Source organism: Cornus florida, unplaced genomic scaffold (assembly GCF_030987335.1).
Source record: "Cornus florida cultivar Cherokee Brave unplaced genomic scaffold, ASM3098733v1 CherokeeBrave_3.0.0_Hap2_Chr11, whole genome shotgun sequence".
Taxonomy (NCBI): Eukaryota; Viridiplantae; Streptophyta; class Magnoliopsida; order Cornales; family Cornaceae; genus Cornus; species Cornus florida.
The window spans coordinates 7397496-7410497 of NW_026775581.1; the positions used below are offsets into that span (position 1 = coordinate 7397496).

General features: G+C 34.5%; 1 protein-coding gene across 4 annotated transcripts; it reads right to left on the reverse strand.

Annotated features, from left to right (window-relative positions):
* Positions 1-130: 130 nt before the first annotated feature.
* Positions 131-12714, reverse strand: LOC132283749 (ABC transporter G family member 42-like). 4 transcript variants are annotated; one of them, XM_059785763.1, is made up of 22 exons: positions 12437-12714; positions 8163-8372; positions 7975-8059; positions 7569-7728; positions 7403-7479; positions 7234-7287; positions 6647-6737; positions 6231-6532; positions 4608-5203; positions 4278-4438; positions 3840-3949; positions 3456-3609; positions 3188-3319; positions 2939-3096; positions 2487-2819; positions 2099-2389; positions 1951-2034; positions 1720-1853; positions 1414-1641; positions 1153-1324; positions 774-1028; positions 131-672 (listed from the first exon to the last, which is right to left on the reverse strand). In XM_059785763.1, exons 1-22 carry the CDS (start codon positions 12700-12702, stop codon positions 400-402), a joined length of 4326 nt encoding a protein of 1441 aa, XP_059641746.1. In that variant the 5' UTR covers positions 12703-12714; the 3' UTR covers positions 131-399. The 4 variants fall into 4 exon arrangements, with proteins under 4 accessions (XP_059641746.1, XP_059641744.1, XP_059641743.1 ...); XM_059785761.1 differs by lacking the exon at positions 12437-12714 and adding an exon at positions 9697-10013 and having other exon boundaries at positions 2939-3093; XM_059785760.1 differs by lacking the exon at positions 12437-12714 and adding an exon at positions 9697-10013.
* Positions 12715-13002: the final 288 nt, after the last annotated feature.

The window sequence follows — 13002 nt, forward strand, 5'->3', positions numbered from 1 at the left end:
ATAGATGTTACTAAGGTGAATTTTTGCCCATATGTGCGAAAAATGATAGTTTATTCAGAACATTGTCCAGGTTTTACTCATCTTATTGCCAAACCAAATCCTAAGGTGAATTTTTCAGGAAGAACCCCAATTAAACTAAAAGAATAGACTTTTTTAATTAATTACATGCCCATTTGTCCAAAATAATGGTAAAATTTTAGGTACAGCTACCAAAAATTTAAAAAGGAAGTAAATTCAACAGTATAATTGCTCTTAATTTGTAAAATGCGTGTGTGAATATTTTACCAAACCAAAAAATAAATAGAAAAAATTATTGCTGCCACTTTTCTCTTTAAATGGCTTCTTCACAAGTAGAATTACAAGAATCTGAATCACCAGTTGGCACATATATCTCCTCAGCTACCTTTGTTGGAAGTTTAAAACCTTAATGCAGAATGAAAATACCAAGGCAAAGAAGACAGTGAAGCCAACCAAAACAGCAGCTACTGGCCCCATGAAATTCAATTCAAACCCAAAATGGTTTTGCACATACCACTTGATGGTAGGATCTGGTTCAATTCCAGGCACCTTGATGGTGTCCTCCAAGTCACCATATTGTGACACAATGAGTCCATAAACAGTCCATGCCACAGGGCAAATCCAGTAATACCATATCCACCACTTGGGGATTCTCTGAAATTCACAAGTAATCGAGTTTTATTAATATGTTGTGCCGATTCAATCATACATATGCTTGTAGATATATGCCTATGTTAAAAAATGAATGAACTTACCAGTCTGGGGATGAAGAAGCCAGAGAAGAGGGTGAAGAGTGCATAAAACATGGATGCCAAGATGGCAGCTACTTCATGGTTTGGCGTGATTGAAACCATCATCATTCCGTAGTATGTGAAGTAGAGGAAGGAGAAGAAGGAGATGAAGAAGAACCAGAGAAACTTTGCTAGTGTCCATTGGAAGCTCACCATCGCATAAACTATGAGTGAATAGTAGGTAGTTTGAATAAATACATATGGTATCTCAGCAATCACCTGCACAAATAACCCAAAGGCTAAAGCTAGTTAATTAACTGAAACAAAGGTATATATATACTAGTTTCTGATTTTTTACCACTTAATAATTTAAGCAATGTGGGTTAATGATCCTCATTATCACCTGTGCCATGGCATATGGTAAAGCAGAATACATCCCAGCTGCTCTTTCTCGATAAAAGACTGTTCTTTCAGTGTCAACGACTGGCTGCACGGTTGAGCAGTTGTTGATTCCAATGAACAAGACCGCAACGTACATGGCTCCAATGATCATGGTTAAATCAGTTGAATTTTCCCTGAAACATTAAAATTCAAGGAAAATTGAGTCACCCGAAAAGGGAGGAGAGAAAATTGTGACAGCTGATGTTAGGAATTAGTGACTGACCTTTTGGTGCCAACCTGCCAGAAGATTGTGCCAAGCACAAGAGCAGCTGCCAAGGAAAAAAAGAATCGAACAAGGTTATAACCAGGACTTCTCCAGTAAGTCCACCATTGCTTCCAAAGGCAGGATTTGAACTGCCCCCATGTGGACTGAGAGTACTGTGTAGGAAAGTGAAGGTCTTCTGCATCTTTGGGTGGTGTGCCCAATTCCTTTACAAGTTCCTTGTTTTGCCTGCCCATTTCATTTCAAATTAGCTCAAGACACATTTTGTATCTGTCAATACTAATATAATTTATAGTTTACACTTACTGATACAAGGATGATGATTTGTAGTGTTCGCCAAAATCAATTCCTAGACGGACTTCTGTTGCAGCAGAGCTTGCTTCAAGCATCCATGCTGCTGGATTGTAATTTTCTCTTATTTTATGAACCCCGGAAATTGCCTGCAATAATCATCGATCATAGTGGGATGAGGTATGTTTATTTACATTCTGTTAACTATTAAGACCATTAAGAAATTTGGTTGCAAATGATAATTACCTCAAAATATTCAACGACATTGTGAGAATTCAGACCCAAAGGTCCTGAGTAGATAACTTGTCCTCCTCTTTTCAGTAGTAGCAGCTGGTAAATAATAATGTTAGTATGAGAGAAAGAGAGAGAAAGAGAGAGAGAGAGAGAGTATTACCTCGTCGAAGGATTCAAATATATCAATGCTAGGCTGATGAATTGTGCAGACAACAGTTCTTCCAGTGTCCACTGTGTTTCTCACAGTCCTCATGACAATGGCCGCTGCCCTTGCATCAAGACCTGAAGTTGGTTCGTCCATAAATATGACGGAAGGATTAGCCACGAGCTCAACTGCTATTGTCAACCTCTTCCTTTGTTCTGTTGACAAGCCAGTTATTCCTGGAAGCCCAACTATTGCATTCTTGAGAGAGTCGAGCTCAACTAGTTCCATCACTTCATCAACAAAGTTCTAAAACAAAAATCCAAGGTTAACGTGGTGATGATACTTGACCTTTCCTAAATCAAATTGAACTTCGAACAAGCCATAAGATTTTTTCGAGTCTTACCATCTTTTCTTCATCATCAACTTCTTTCGGGAGCCGGAGGAAAGCCGAGTAGATTAGGGATTCTTTGACTGTCACCTGGGGAGAGTGAATATCATTTTGCTCACAGTAACCTGAAATTCTTGCAAAGGTTTCTTGTTTCTTTGGGAACCCAGAGATTCTAATATCGCCTTCAATGAAGCCCCCAGTTTTTCTTCCAGCAAGAACATCCATCAGTGTTGTCTTTCCAGCCCCACTAACTCCCATTAAAGCCGTTAAGACTCCTGGTCTAAATGCTCCAGTGACATCTCGCAGCAACTGTAGTCTGTCCTCTGTAATTCCTTGTTCCTTCATTTCCTGTTTAAACCAGTAGAGTTAGAGAAGAGGTGGACACAATTACCATTACTTGGCTCTATATCACAAAAGTGAAATCTAAAGATTGTAAATCAAGGTTAAAGGGAATAATAGACACTCACCTTAGGCATGTCCACATAATAAGTTACACTGTCAAAGGACATGGACAGTGGTTTGAATTCTAGTATCATTCCTCTCCTGGTAGCAACCCCATCAGAAGCTTGAATGCTAGCTTCATTGGCACCCGACTGGTTATTTACTTGCCGAACTGTCATTTCTCCTCAAAGATTAAAATCCATGTCAACAAATTTGAAAAACTCCTATTTTGTTCCATAAATCTTAATTAGATTAAGCGATGTAAAACTTCTTACTTGAATTGTTTCCATCGGTGTTGGTATATCGCTTTGATCTGTTTCCAGGTTCTTGCTTTTTCTTCACGCCATGGTTGGATGGTACCTCATTTGCAGCTTCTTCAGAAATTATAGCTTGAGGCTTCCCAACAGCTATCATAAGGGGAAAAAAATTAATAAATAATAAATAATAAATTCATGTCTCAACTAAGAGAACGTATGGTCCCAATTTCAACCTTGTATTGTAAGGTAAATTAGAATCCAGACAAAACAGGTTCTTTAGACTTACGATTTAGGTACATGAGCGATACAGTGAATAGAACGTTGAGGATAATGGTGAACCCGAAAAGCGCCACTACCCCAATCCAATACCAATATTTTTTTGGGACGACACCGAAGTTCTCTAGTACTGCCACACCCAACTGCGTAGCATTGTCTGGTGCCTGGAATTAATGCAGTCGCGATCTTTTAATAATTTGTTTTCTTGTAATATTACAAACTAATATTCTCTTACATTTATCATTTCTCTCAACCATATTGTCTATGATTACGCTAATGATATCCATTATGTGAATGTATTACTCCATTTTTTTTTACTCCTCTTTTCTTTGCTTGATTGATTATAGGACCTATTATCATCAAACAAAAGGCAATACTTATCTAAATAACATACCAATTTGTTCATCCACCTTGGTGAAAGCATCTCATTGACTGTCATGGCATTAAAACCATAAAATAGAGGTGAAACCCAGTGAGCCCACTTCCACCATATTGGGATTTGGCCTGTTACTCCAGAAGCAATACATGAGCAAATTATAAATATAAAGAAATAACAGAATATGGAGAGGCTTTTATAAATCACTTCCTCGTGTAAAATTAAGTGAAAAAAAAAAAAAAAAAAAAAAAAAAAAAAAAAAAACAGAAAAAAAGTAATTATGCTGATGAGAAGTTGAACATGGTGCCAACATAAAAAATCGAAGTACTGTCAACCTGAGAATCGAATAATTCAAAAAAGAAGCAGTTTTTATCATGGTAGTACTACTTGTCAAGTTGTCACAAACTATAGACATTTTAATTTATAAGATTGCTAATAATGATCCATGTATAAGACCTTGTGGAAGGATGAAACCTCCTAGCAGAAACACGAGGAGAAGAGAAAGCGCTCCCCCGGTGTGAGCAATGATCATGCTCCTACACACTCCTGCAATGACCCTAAATATTCCAGCAGCCATTTGTTGGATTAAAAACACTAGTAGTAGTTGCTTGCAAAATCTGAACAGACAAGAGAGAGAGAGAGAGAGAGAAAAAAAAAAAAAAAAAAGAGAAGAAGAAGAAGAAAAGGGAGGGGTCAGAGTAAATTATCACTTTTCTATTTACATAAAGGATTGCCTAAAAAGTATGTAATAACATTTCTTGCAAAAACAACTTTAATTAAACTTACCTGCTAGCTTCTGGTGCAAATCCAACTGTGTAGTACATCACGACAGTCCAAACTATGGACTCCAAAGCTGATATTGGGATCCTGAGCAAGAAATTGGGGATAGTAAAAGCCCAAGCCGGCTGTAAGAGAAGGTCCCTATGCTTGTAGAACACGGGCAGCCTAGTGACGGTGAGAGATAGCTCTGCGAAACCATTGAACATGTTTACGATCATGGAGAATATGATCGCACCAATATAGAGTGCCCCGTCATTGTATGTGACATCAAGGGTGGTCCTTAGGAACACCGTTGATGTTATGAGCGCCACGATGAAGATCTGGACGGTCTTGAAGATGTAGACGAATGAGTGTCTCTTGATCAAGAGCAATTCTTTGTCAAATGAGGCTCTGAGGAGCTCCATTTTTGGGATAGTATATTTTGAAAAGACAAGAGCTGCTTGGTGATTTCTGTCTTTATCATAGGGGATCAAGAGCTCATTCTCAAGCTGCAGGCCGACATGGAAGGCCTTGAACCGGCTTACAAACTCTGTAACTGATATGTAATGGTAAGGTATGCTCCTGTCTGCCCAGTATTGCTCTTGATCCTTCTTTGAGATGACCTGTAACAGTTTGAAATATAGATACACTTTAGTTATAGTAATATTTTATAGTTTTGGAGGTTGTTGCTAACGTGGTATCAGACTAAGGATGTATGTTCAAAGGCGATCTCATTTGATGATCAACTGACCATTGAAATTATTGGCATGCATAATGACAATAATATAAATGTCTTAACATTTACCAGTCACGGGAAATTATTACATATGATTCTCCATATTCAAATTCAAAGGTTTCATAAGGAGTCCCAGAGAGTTGAATCACCTCAGGACTTGTTTAGGGTTGCAATTGAGTTAGCGAACTGAGCCGAGCTGAGGTTGAACTTGTTTAGGTTCGGTTTACTTATTTAGGCTCAACTCAAATTCGGCACAAACTTGTAACGAGCTTCGATGTGGGTTATTTTCGAGCTCCTAATCTAGCAACAAACCCACATGAACTTATCCAAAAATTTGTAATCTACCCCCATCCCATAAAGGCTCTGATTGTATCGTAAGTGAAGTATTCAATTATAGGGTGATTAGGGTTTGGACAAGGGCATCAACTCTTTAGGGAATGAAATTTCAACTTCATAATGTATTAAATTTGTTTTCCCCTTCTCCTAGTATTACCCTCAATGTGGACTGTCGCACTTAAATTTGCACATGTCCAAACCACTGATTTTTTCTCATTTTATCTCCGATTAATATATTTTTTTTTTGATAAGTAATCTCCGATTAATGTTACTCCAACTATCTTACGAATATGGTCATTTCTACTTCTATATTTTCAAGTCTTACCGCACATCCATCTCAACATTTGCATTTCTGCCACACTCGCATGGGATCATAAAATTGACCCAAAGACATTTTAGTCAATAGAAAATGGTAAAATAGGGATTTCATAACTGATTTGTCTCGTGAAATACACGTGATGTCAACTTTTTTTAACATTCAGCAAAAGGATTGCAAATTTTTGGATTAGTTTAAGAAAGTTTGCTGCCAAATTAAAAGAAAATGGAGGCAAATGGCAAATTTCATCCTTCTAGTTTACCTCTTGCAAGAAGTCAGCAATGCCCTTTCTCTGTGGACACCTGAATCCACAGCTTTCAAAGAACTCAAGTGCGTGCTCCCGTGGACCCTGGTACACAATCTGACCCTCTGATAGAAGGATGATGTCATCAAACAGATTGAACATCTCAGGAGCCGGTTGGAGTAGGGACATCAAGATGGTGGCATCGGTCAGGTGCGCAATCTGCTGCATGCACTTCACTATCTGGTATGTGGTGGAGCTATCGAGGCCAGTTGATATCTCATCCATGAACCAAGCCTTTGTTGGTCCCACAATCATCTCCCCTGTATCAACCACATCAAAACATCATAAGGCCAATATAGTTTTATATATATATATATATATATACTACACTTTTTATGTATATATGTATTTTAGAGAGTGTTGTGTATTATTACCTGTTGTTACTCGTTTCTTTTGTCCACCAGATATTCCTCGTTGCATCTGATCTCCAACTATTGTGTCCTTACATATATCGAGACCCAATAGCTATTCAAATTCAACATTTTTCAGTAAGCAATTGGTTCGAAGGTCATAAAATAAACAAATAAATGATCACTTATCAAGCAAACAAATATTTTTACCAAAAACATTGTTTCTCATAAATTTATCTAACTGATGCCGGAATTTTCAAATAAAAAATGAAATTTTGAACAACTTTTCCCAAGAAAAAAGTTAAGAAAATACTCGATAATTCTTTGTTCCAATAGGTATAAAAATTGGACAATCAAAGTTCAAATTACAAAACCTATTGGACTTTGATATGATGACAAAAATGTTTTGTAAGTATCCAAACTGTCCATAGTAGCACCTTCAAAATAAGAAATAAGTTGTTATCATACATTCCTTTTATGAAAATCTATAACAATATATTCTTCTAGAAAAACAAGCATTATTGATTCTCAATTTCATATTTCTTCATTTACTTTATTCATGGCTGTGAAGATTTTGGAGTTTGTTGGGTTGAAGACAAAAAGTTTCTCACCTTGAGTGTGTAATCAGTTATGAGGCTGCTCTTGGCTCCCTCCACAGCAATTGCCTGTTCAAAAAGATACACATCAAAATATAGTCAAAGCATTGAGTTCGCATTTATAAAATTTGTCATTCATTTTTTTCTTTTGTTTTGACATAAGCACACACACATGCATCTATACCTTCATGAAAAGATCAACAACTGCATCAGGGTATATACCAGCATCCTTCTCCTTTTTTGCTAGCTCGTTTAGGAGTTCTGGAATTTCACCATCCAGCAATCTCAGTTATTAAAATCAATACAAATTCAGATAGATTTATAAATTTTAGTTGATATAACTTAATTACCATATCGGTGCCCAACCCCTTGAAACCTTGCCGAAAAATCTAGGGTTTCTTTGACGGTAAGAACTCCAATGTGGACATCATTTTGGCTAATGTATGCCGATGTCTTCCTTGGTACAAATTCATTTCGTCGATGTCCATTGTAAGTGACTTCTCCTCTTACCTGAATCACATACAAGATGTCGTTGCTATTATTTTAGTTACTTTTATCAGAATTACAACATTTATAAGTCATTGTTTAGTGCAGTGATAAAAAGTCCAGGTCATAAAGTGTGTGAACATATAATCAAGTTTAAGGACAGTCATTTTGTATAAATAATGTCAAAGATTTTATATCATATCCAATCTGTCAAGTCCTATTGAATTCAAATGAATTAATAAATCATATGAAATGCTGAGATTGATTTACCCTTAGACTTGGGTCCAACTTTCCAGCCAGTGCCAACAAAAGGGTCGTCTTGCCGGATGAGGGAGGACCCAATAAAAGGGTCATCCTGTGATAAGAAAGATAATCATTATCCTTGTAACCAACCACATCCAAAAAAATAATAATAAAAGCAACTTTGGTATATTAAGTTAATGATTTATATGATTTACCTCGATGGCTTTATTATCCCAGATACAGCCCTGAGGATTTTATGTTTTGTTCTCTGAGTCAATGTGATTTTGAGCAAACCCAATGCTGATTCAACTATGTTTCTTGCAGTGTTTAGAAGTGTTGGAAGAGCTCTGGTACCAACATAGCAATCGGCTTCGATTTGTAAGTGCTCAAATCTAACTTCTATAGTGGGAAGTTGGATCCCAGCCCTGGAAAAAAGAAAAGTAATAGAATTACTTATAATAAAAAATAAAATAAAATTAAAAAATAAAAATAAGGGGTAACAGAAACAGTAATGGTCAAAATACCCATGATGAGATAATGCTAACAACAAACAATGACATAGCATTGTTTTTACTTCTTGTCCAAATGAGTAAATCTGGTATTTTTTAGTGATATTCTAGTAATTGTTAATTGCTAGATGAGATTGGTCAATGCAGCAAGCAATGGTAAAGTATGTTATATGAATTATTCTAAAAGCTAAAGAATTTTGTATGTCTATGGATACAAGATATGTGTTTGAGCATGCGTATCGGATAATTCAAGTACAATATAATTATACTAATATCCCTTGAGGTAATGGTGTATTGCCTAATTACCAGCATGTGCATATTTTGCCAATACCTACAGTAAGACCCCCTAAGGTTTGGCACCTGATTTCTACCAACCCTCTACCGTCATCCAACCATTTGGACGGTACACAGACACCGCGTGAAAAGACCCTTTTACCCCCTCTTCGCTTAATGAAAACACATGTTTAACCTTAACAAATAAGTTGAAAAGACCAACTTACTTTATTTTTACTTTTTGAATGGAGCAAAACTACCCCTTTTATCTCTTTAACTTGGAAACTATATAGCAGCAACAACTGGAGCAATATATATCATCTCATTTCTTGCGTTTTGTTTTGAAGAGCAATCAAGCTGAAGTAAGTTCAATGTTCAGCTAATAAGGTAGAAACTCATTGGTGGTTTGATATTTAACAAATAATGGTCATGCACATAATCACCAATGAAGAAATTGGGATGGAGTGCCAACTGAATCAATCTCATGCTCTCGGCAAGACGACAACTTAAGCTGAAAGTTTTACCTATCAGTAGACAATTCATCCTGATTACGAGAGACGAGAAGAAATAAAAATGCAGAGGTGACATGGAAGCAAATTGGGCTTGGTAAGTCTATTTGGATGTTCCTAAAGAATCATTCAAACAATAAAATAAATTGAGTATAATGCATAAACAATAAAATAAATAGGCTCTGAAGTCTATTGGGAACTTGGGACTCGTCAATCAGGCATCAATGTGCATGTGCAGCCAACCACAACACCAATAAATATGTCATTCACACACTAATGTTTAAGAATTGCACAAAACTGAATCAAATAAGGATCCATGGAGAGTGATTATAGGGCAGTATCATGTGAAAATATTGGAGAATTACGGCAAAAAATTAGATAATAAATTAAAAATAAAAATAAATTAATACAACATTAAGGTCAAATTCAACAATGAGAGTAAAGATGATGCATAATACATGAATCTTCAAAAGAAGGGTCTTTGGATGTCCTTGAGAAGGAACCATAATCAGCCATGAAGTCCAGAACGGTAACAAAGAAGCAAATGGGCTCTATGAATTCTGCATTTTTGTCAATGGTGGCCTTCTGTTTCGCCATTTCTTCAACTTTCTTCATCGTTGGCTCACTCTGGTAGGCAAGGGCAACCAATAGGCCTTTGATCTACTTTGGGTTTGGATTAAAGAGAGAAATGGTGGTGGGTTGACCAGAGGGGAGAAAGTGTACAGGTACCTACTGTGCAGTACTCAGTCAACCAACAAGTCAAGTCTGATTACTAGTATAGTTTGTAGCCGAGTATTTTTTACACCACCTCATGTGACATATTTATCCTCGATCGAAAAGAACCTAATAATCAAAACTCAAAAGTTTTAGGGTATTATTGGTTAGTACTTTTCTTACGTATTTTTTATTTTTATGAAGTATATTTGCTAATATTTACTGTGATTTGAATGGTAAGAAAGTGTTTTAAATTTTTTTTTTTTTTAAACAATATTTTTGTGTTTTTGGCCCCAATTTTTGAAACTCTCAGTACTATTCAAATGACAATAAATATTACCAAACATGTTTCGTGCTTTTGCTATAGTAAATTTTTTTTAACAGTGTTTTGATACAATGTGAAAACAAACAAAAGTTACCAAACATACTTTGTACTTTTGTTTTGTTGTAGTACACTAACAAAAGTAAAAAAACACAAAGAGAAGCTTTAATTCCAATATGTGTTACAAATTCAAGAGAAGCTTCAATTCCAATATGACGATTTTGTTTGCTTTCGCATTGTAGCAAAACACATTTGAAAAAAAAAAATTCTTTTCAAAATTAATATTTTTAACTAGTCATTCAAATTTTCAAACTTGTAACACTTTTTACCAAACATATTTTCATATTTTTGCTTTCAAAAATCTTGCAACAAATTTACGTTACCAAACAAGTTTTGAAGTAATGTAAAATACACTCTGAAGTATAAATATTGTTTCTACTTTGAGTCAAAGCAAAAGCACAAAGAAACTGTGGTTGCCAAACAAGCCTTTAGTTTGTCGCTTCCGTTGCACTGAATTCCATAATTTAATTTTGAAATCGCATTTTTAGTTCTATAGAAAAATGTTTGAATATTTTGACATTTTTGTTGAATATTCAAATGAAATCAGATTCTTCTTAAAATTAATATTTATCTTAGTTTAATCACTGTGGTCTACGTTTTTCCTGTAATTTTTTGATACGGTGCCAAATTAACTGTTTTTAGGTTTCTTTTACTAGTATAAAGATAAGAGCATAATTCATTCAATAATTAATAATATTATGAAATTCTTTCTTAAACTTTTTGAATTTAAAGTTATTTTGTGTTTAAGTTTAAGCAAGATAACTGTGAAATATCACTAATAAATGAAATTTGCTCTTGCAATGTTTTACAGTATATTAGTAAAGAAATCCAAAAACAGATGGAATCCCTAAAACAGTCTAATTTGACACTAGTTTTAAAAATTACGAAAGAATTGGAGATACGTTATAGAAGAGTGATGCAAGGGCAAGTCTTGATACGGTAGTATATGGAATTCACAACGTATTTGTAAAAATGACTGCTCACTCTTACAGAGTACACAAAGGGTAGAATTTAGGGATGAAGTGCAGCTTCTGTTCAGGGTTGGCCGTGGGCGTACATATTTCTTTTCTTCTATAAAAGATCTTACTTATAAAAAAGAAATAGTCATGTGCATAGCAATGGCATAGGTTGATGAATTAATTAGATTGTTGATATTTATAAATAGTTGTAAATTATAATTACTATTAGACTATTTAGAAAAAAACCAATCTATAAAATCAATCCAGTCTTTGTACAAATGAATTATTTTAGTTGAGAGGTTCTCAACAATTCAACTCCGTTTTAATTTTCATGAAATTTAGGCAAGAATGTAATTTTGCTAGAAAAAATTGTTAGAGGTGTAATTTCAAAATACGTGCATATAATTAGGCCTTAGCCAATTACCCTAACAAAATATCAAAGGATCAACTTAGCCAATTACCCTAACAAAATATCAAAGAATCAAGTGGCCAAACCCTTCTCTCCTTAGGGTTCGAGCCTCAATAAAGAACATGATGCTTGAGTAAATAACTTTCATTTCTAAAAAATAAATAAATAAATTACCCTAACGAATTCCTTGTATTTTGTCAAATGAACGAATTGTTCATATTAAACTTCCTTTGTAAGAAAAATTAAAAATTAAAACCATTCCACTTATTTCAAGAGTCATAAATATTTGACATATTAGATACTTCGAAATTTATCCACTGACATAACTAAATATAAACATTGAATTCGATTACGTTTGACCTTTAATTACTAAATGTACCAATTAAGGCACGTTGAATTAACTTATATATATAATTTTTATTCAAGTCCCATTAATTGCTAATTAGTTTTTCAAATAAAATAAAATGAAAAAACGAGGTCTAGCCCATTAAATTGGTAAAACTACTATATATGAAAATGAGAGGTGCATATAAGAATTTCAATTTTATTTGTCAAACAAAATATATATATATATGCACACATATCCGATTAAACGTATTGAAAGGTAAAAAAAAAAAAAAAAAAAAAAAAAAAAAAAAAAAAAAAAAAAAAAAAGCCAATATAGAAAGAGTCTAAACAATATTAAGAAAGAAACATTTTTACCTAAAAAAAAATATATTAAGAAAGAAACATACTTATCAATACGGTCTCTCAACTTTGTCAAGAACTTGTCATTGTCTTCCTCAGCAACCATGAAATTGGTCTCGATGAATCTATTCCGGTCACCGGGTTCGAGCTTTCGAACATCGACCTCTTTGTATTCCATCTTACTCAAGTGGTTTTCTCTGCTACTCTCTGTAGTAGTATCATCACAATACTGCAAAATAGTTCTTCTTAACCTATCATATGTTGGCAGTTTCTCTAAAGCAACCCATCTTAGAGCCTCTTCATCATCTTCCATCTTTCACTACTTCGAGAAATCTATATATCTATAGCTTTCTTTGTAATGTATAAGTGCATATAATCATATATATATATATATATATATATATATATATATATATATATGTTTATGTATGTGGAGATGTCTTTTTCTTTGTTATGTATGTAGAGTTGTTACCATGAAACACTACTTAACCTAGAATATAGTATTAGGGAACGTATAGAGAATGAACAACAAATGAAGTTTATTGGGATTAAAACTCCTAAAATTTAGATATTAAAAAGAAAAGAAAAAATAAAAATAAATAAAAAAAAACAT

Bases quoted from the DNA above. Each gene is read 5' to 3' on its own strand.
- LOC132283749 (XM_059785763.1), bottom strand. From the start codon at position 12,702: ATGGAAGATGATGAAGAGGCTCTAAGATGGGTTGCTTTAGAGAAACTG. The intron at 3,950-4,277 runs GTCTTATACATG...CTGGAGTAACAG, and splicing joins AGGTTTCATCCTTCCACAAG to GCCAAATCCCAATATGGTGG. The intron at 3,320-3,455 runs GTAAGTCTAAAG...CCCTTATGATAG, and splicing joins ATCGCTCATGTACCTAAATC to CTGTTGGGAAGCCTCAAGCT.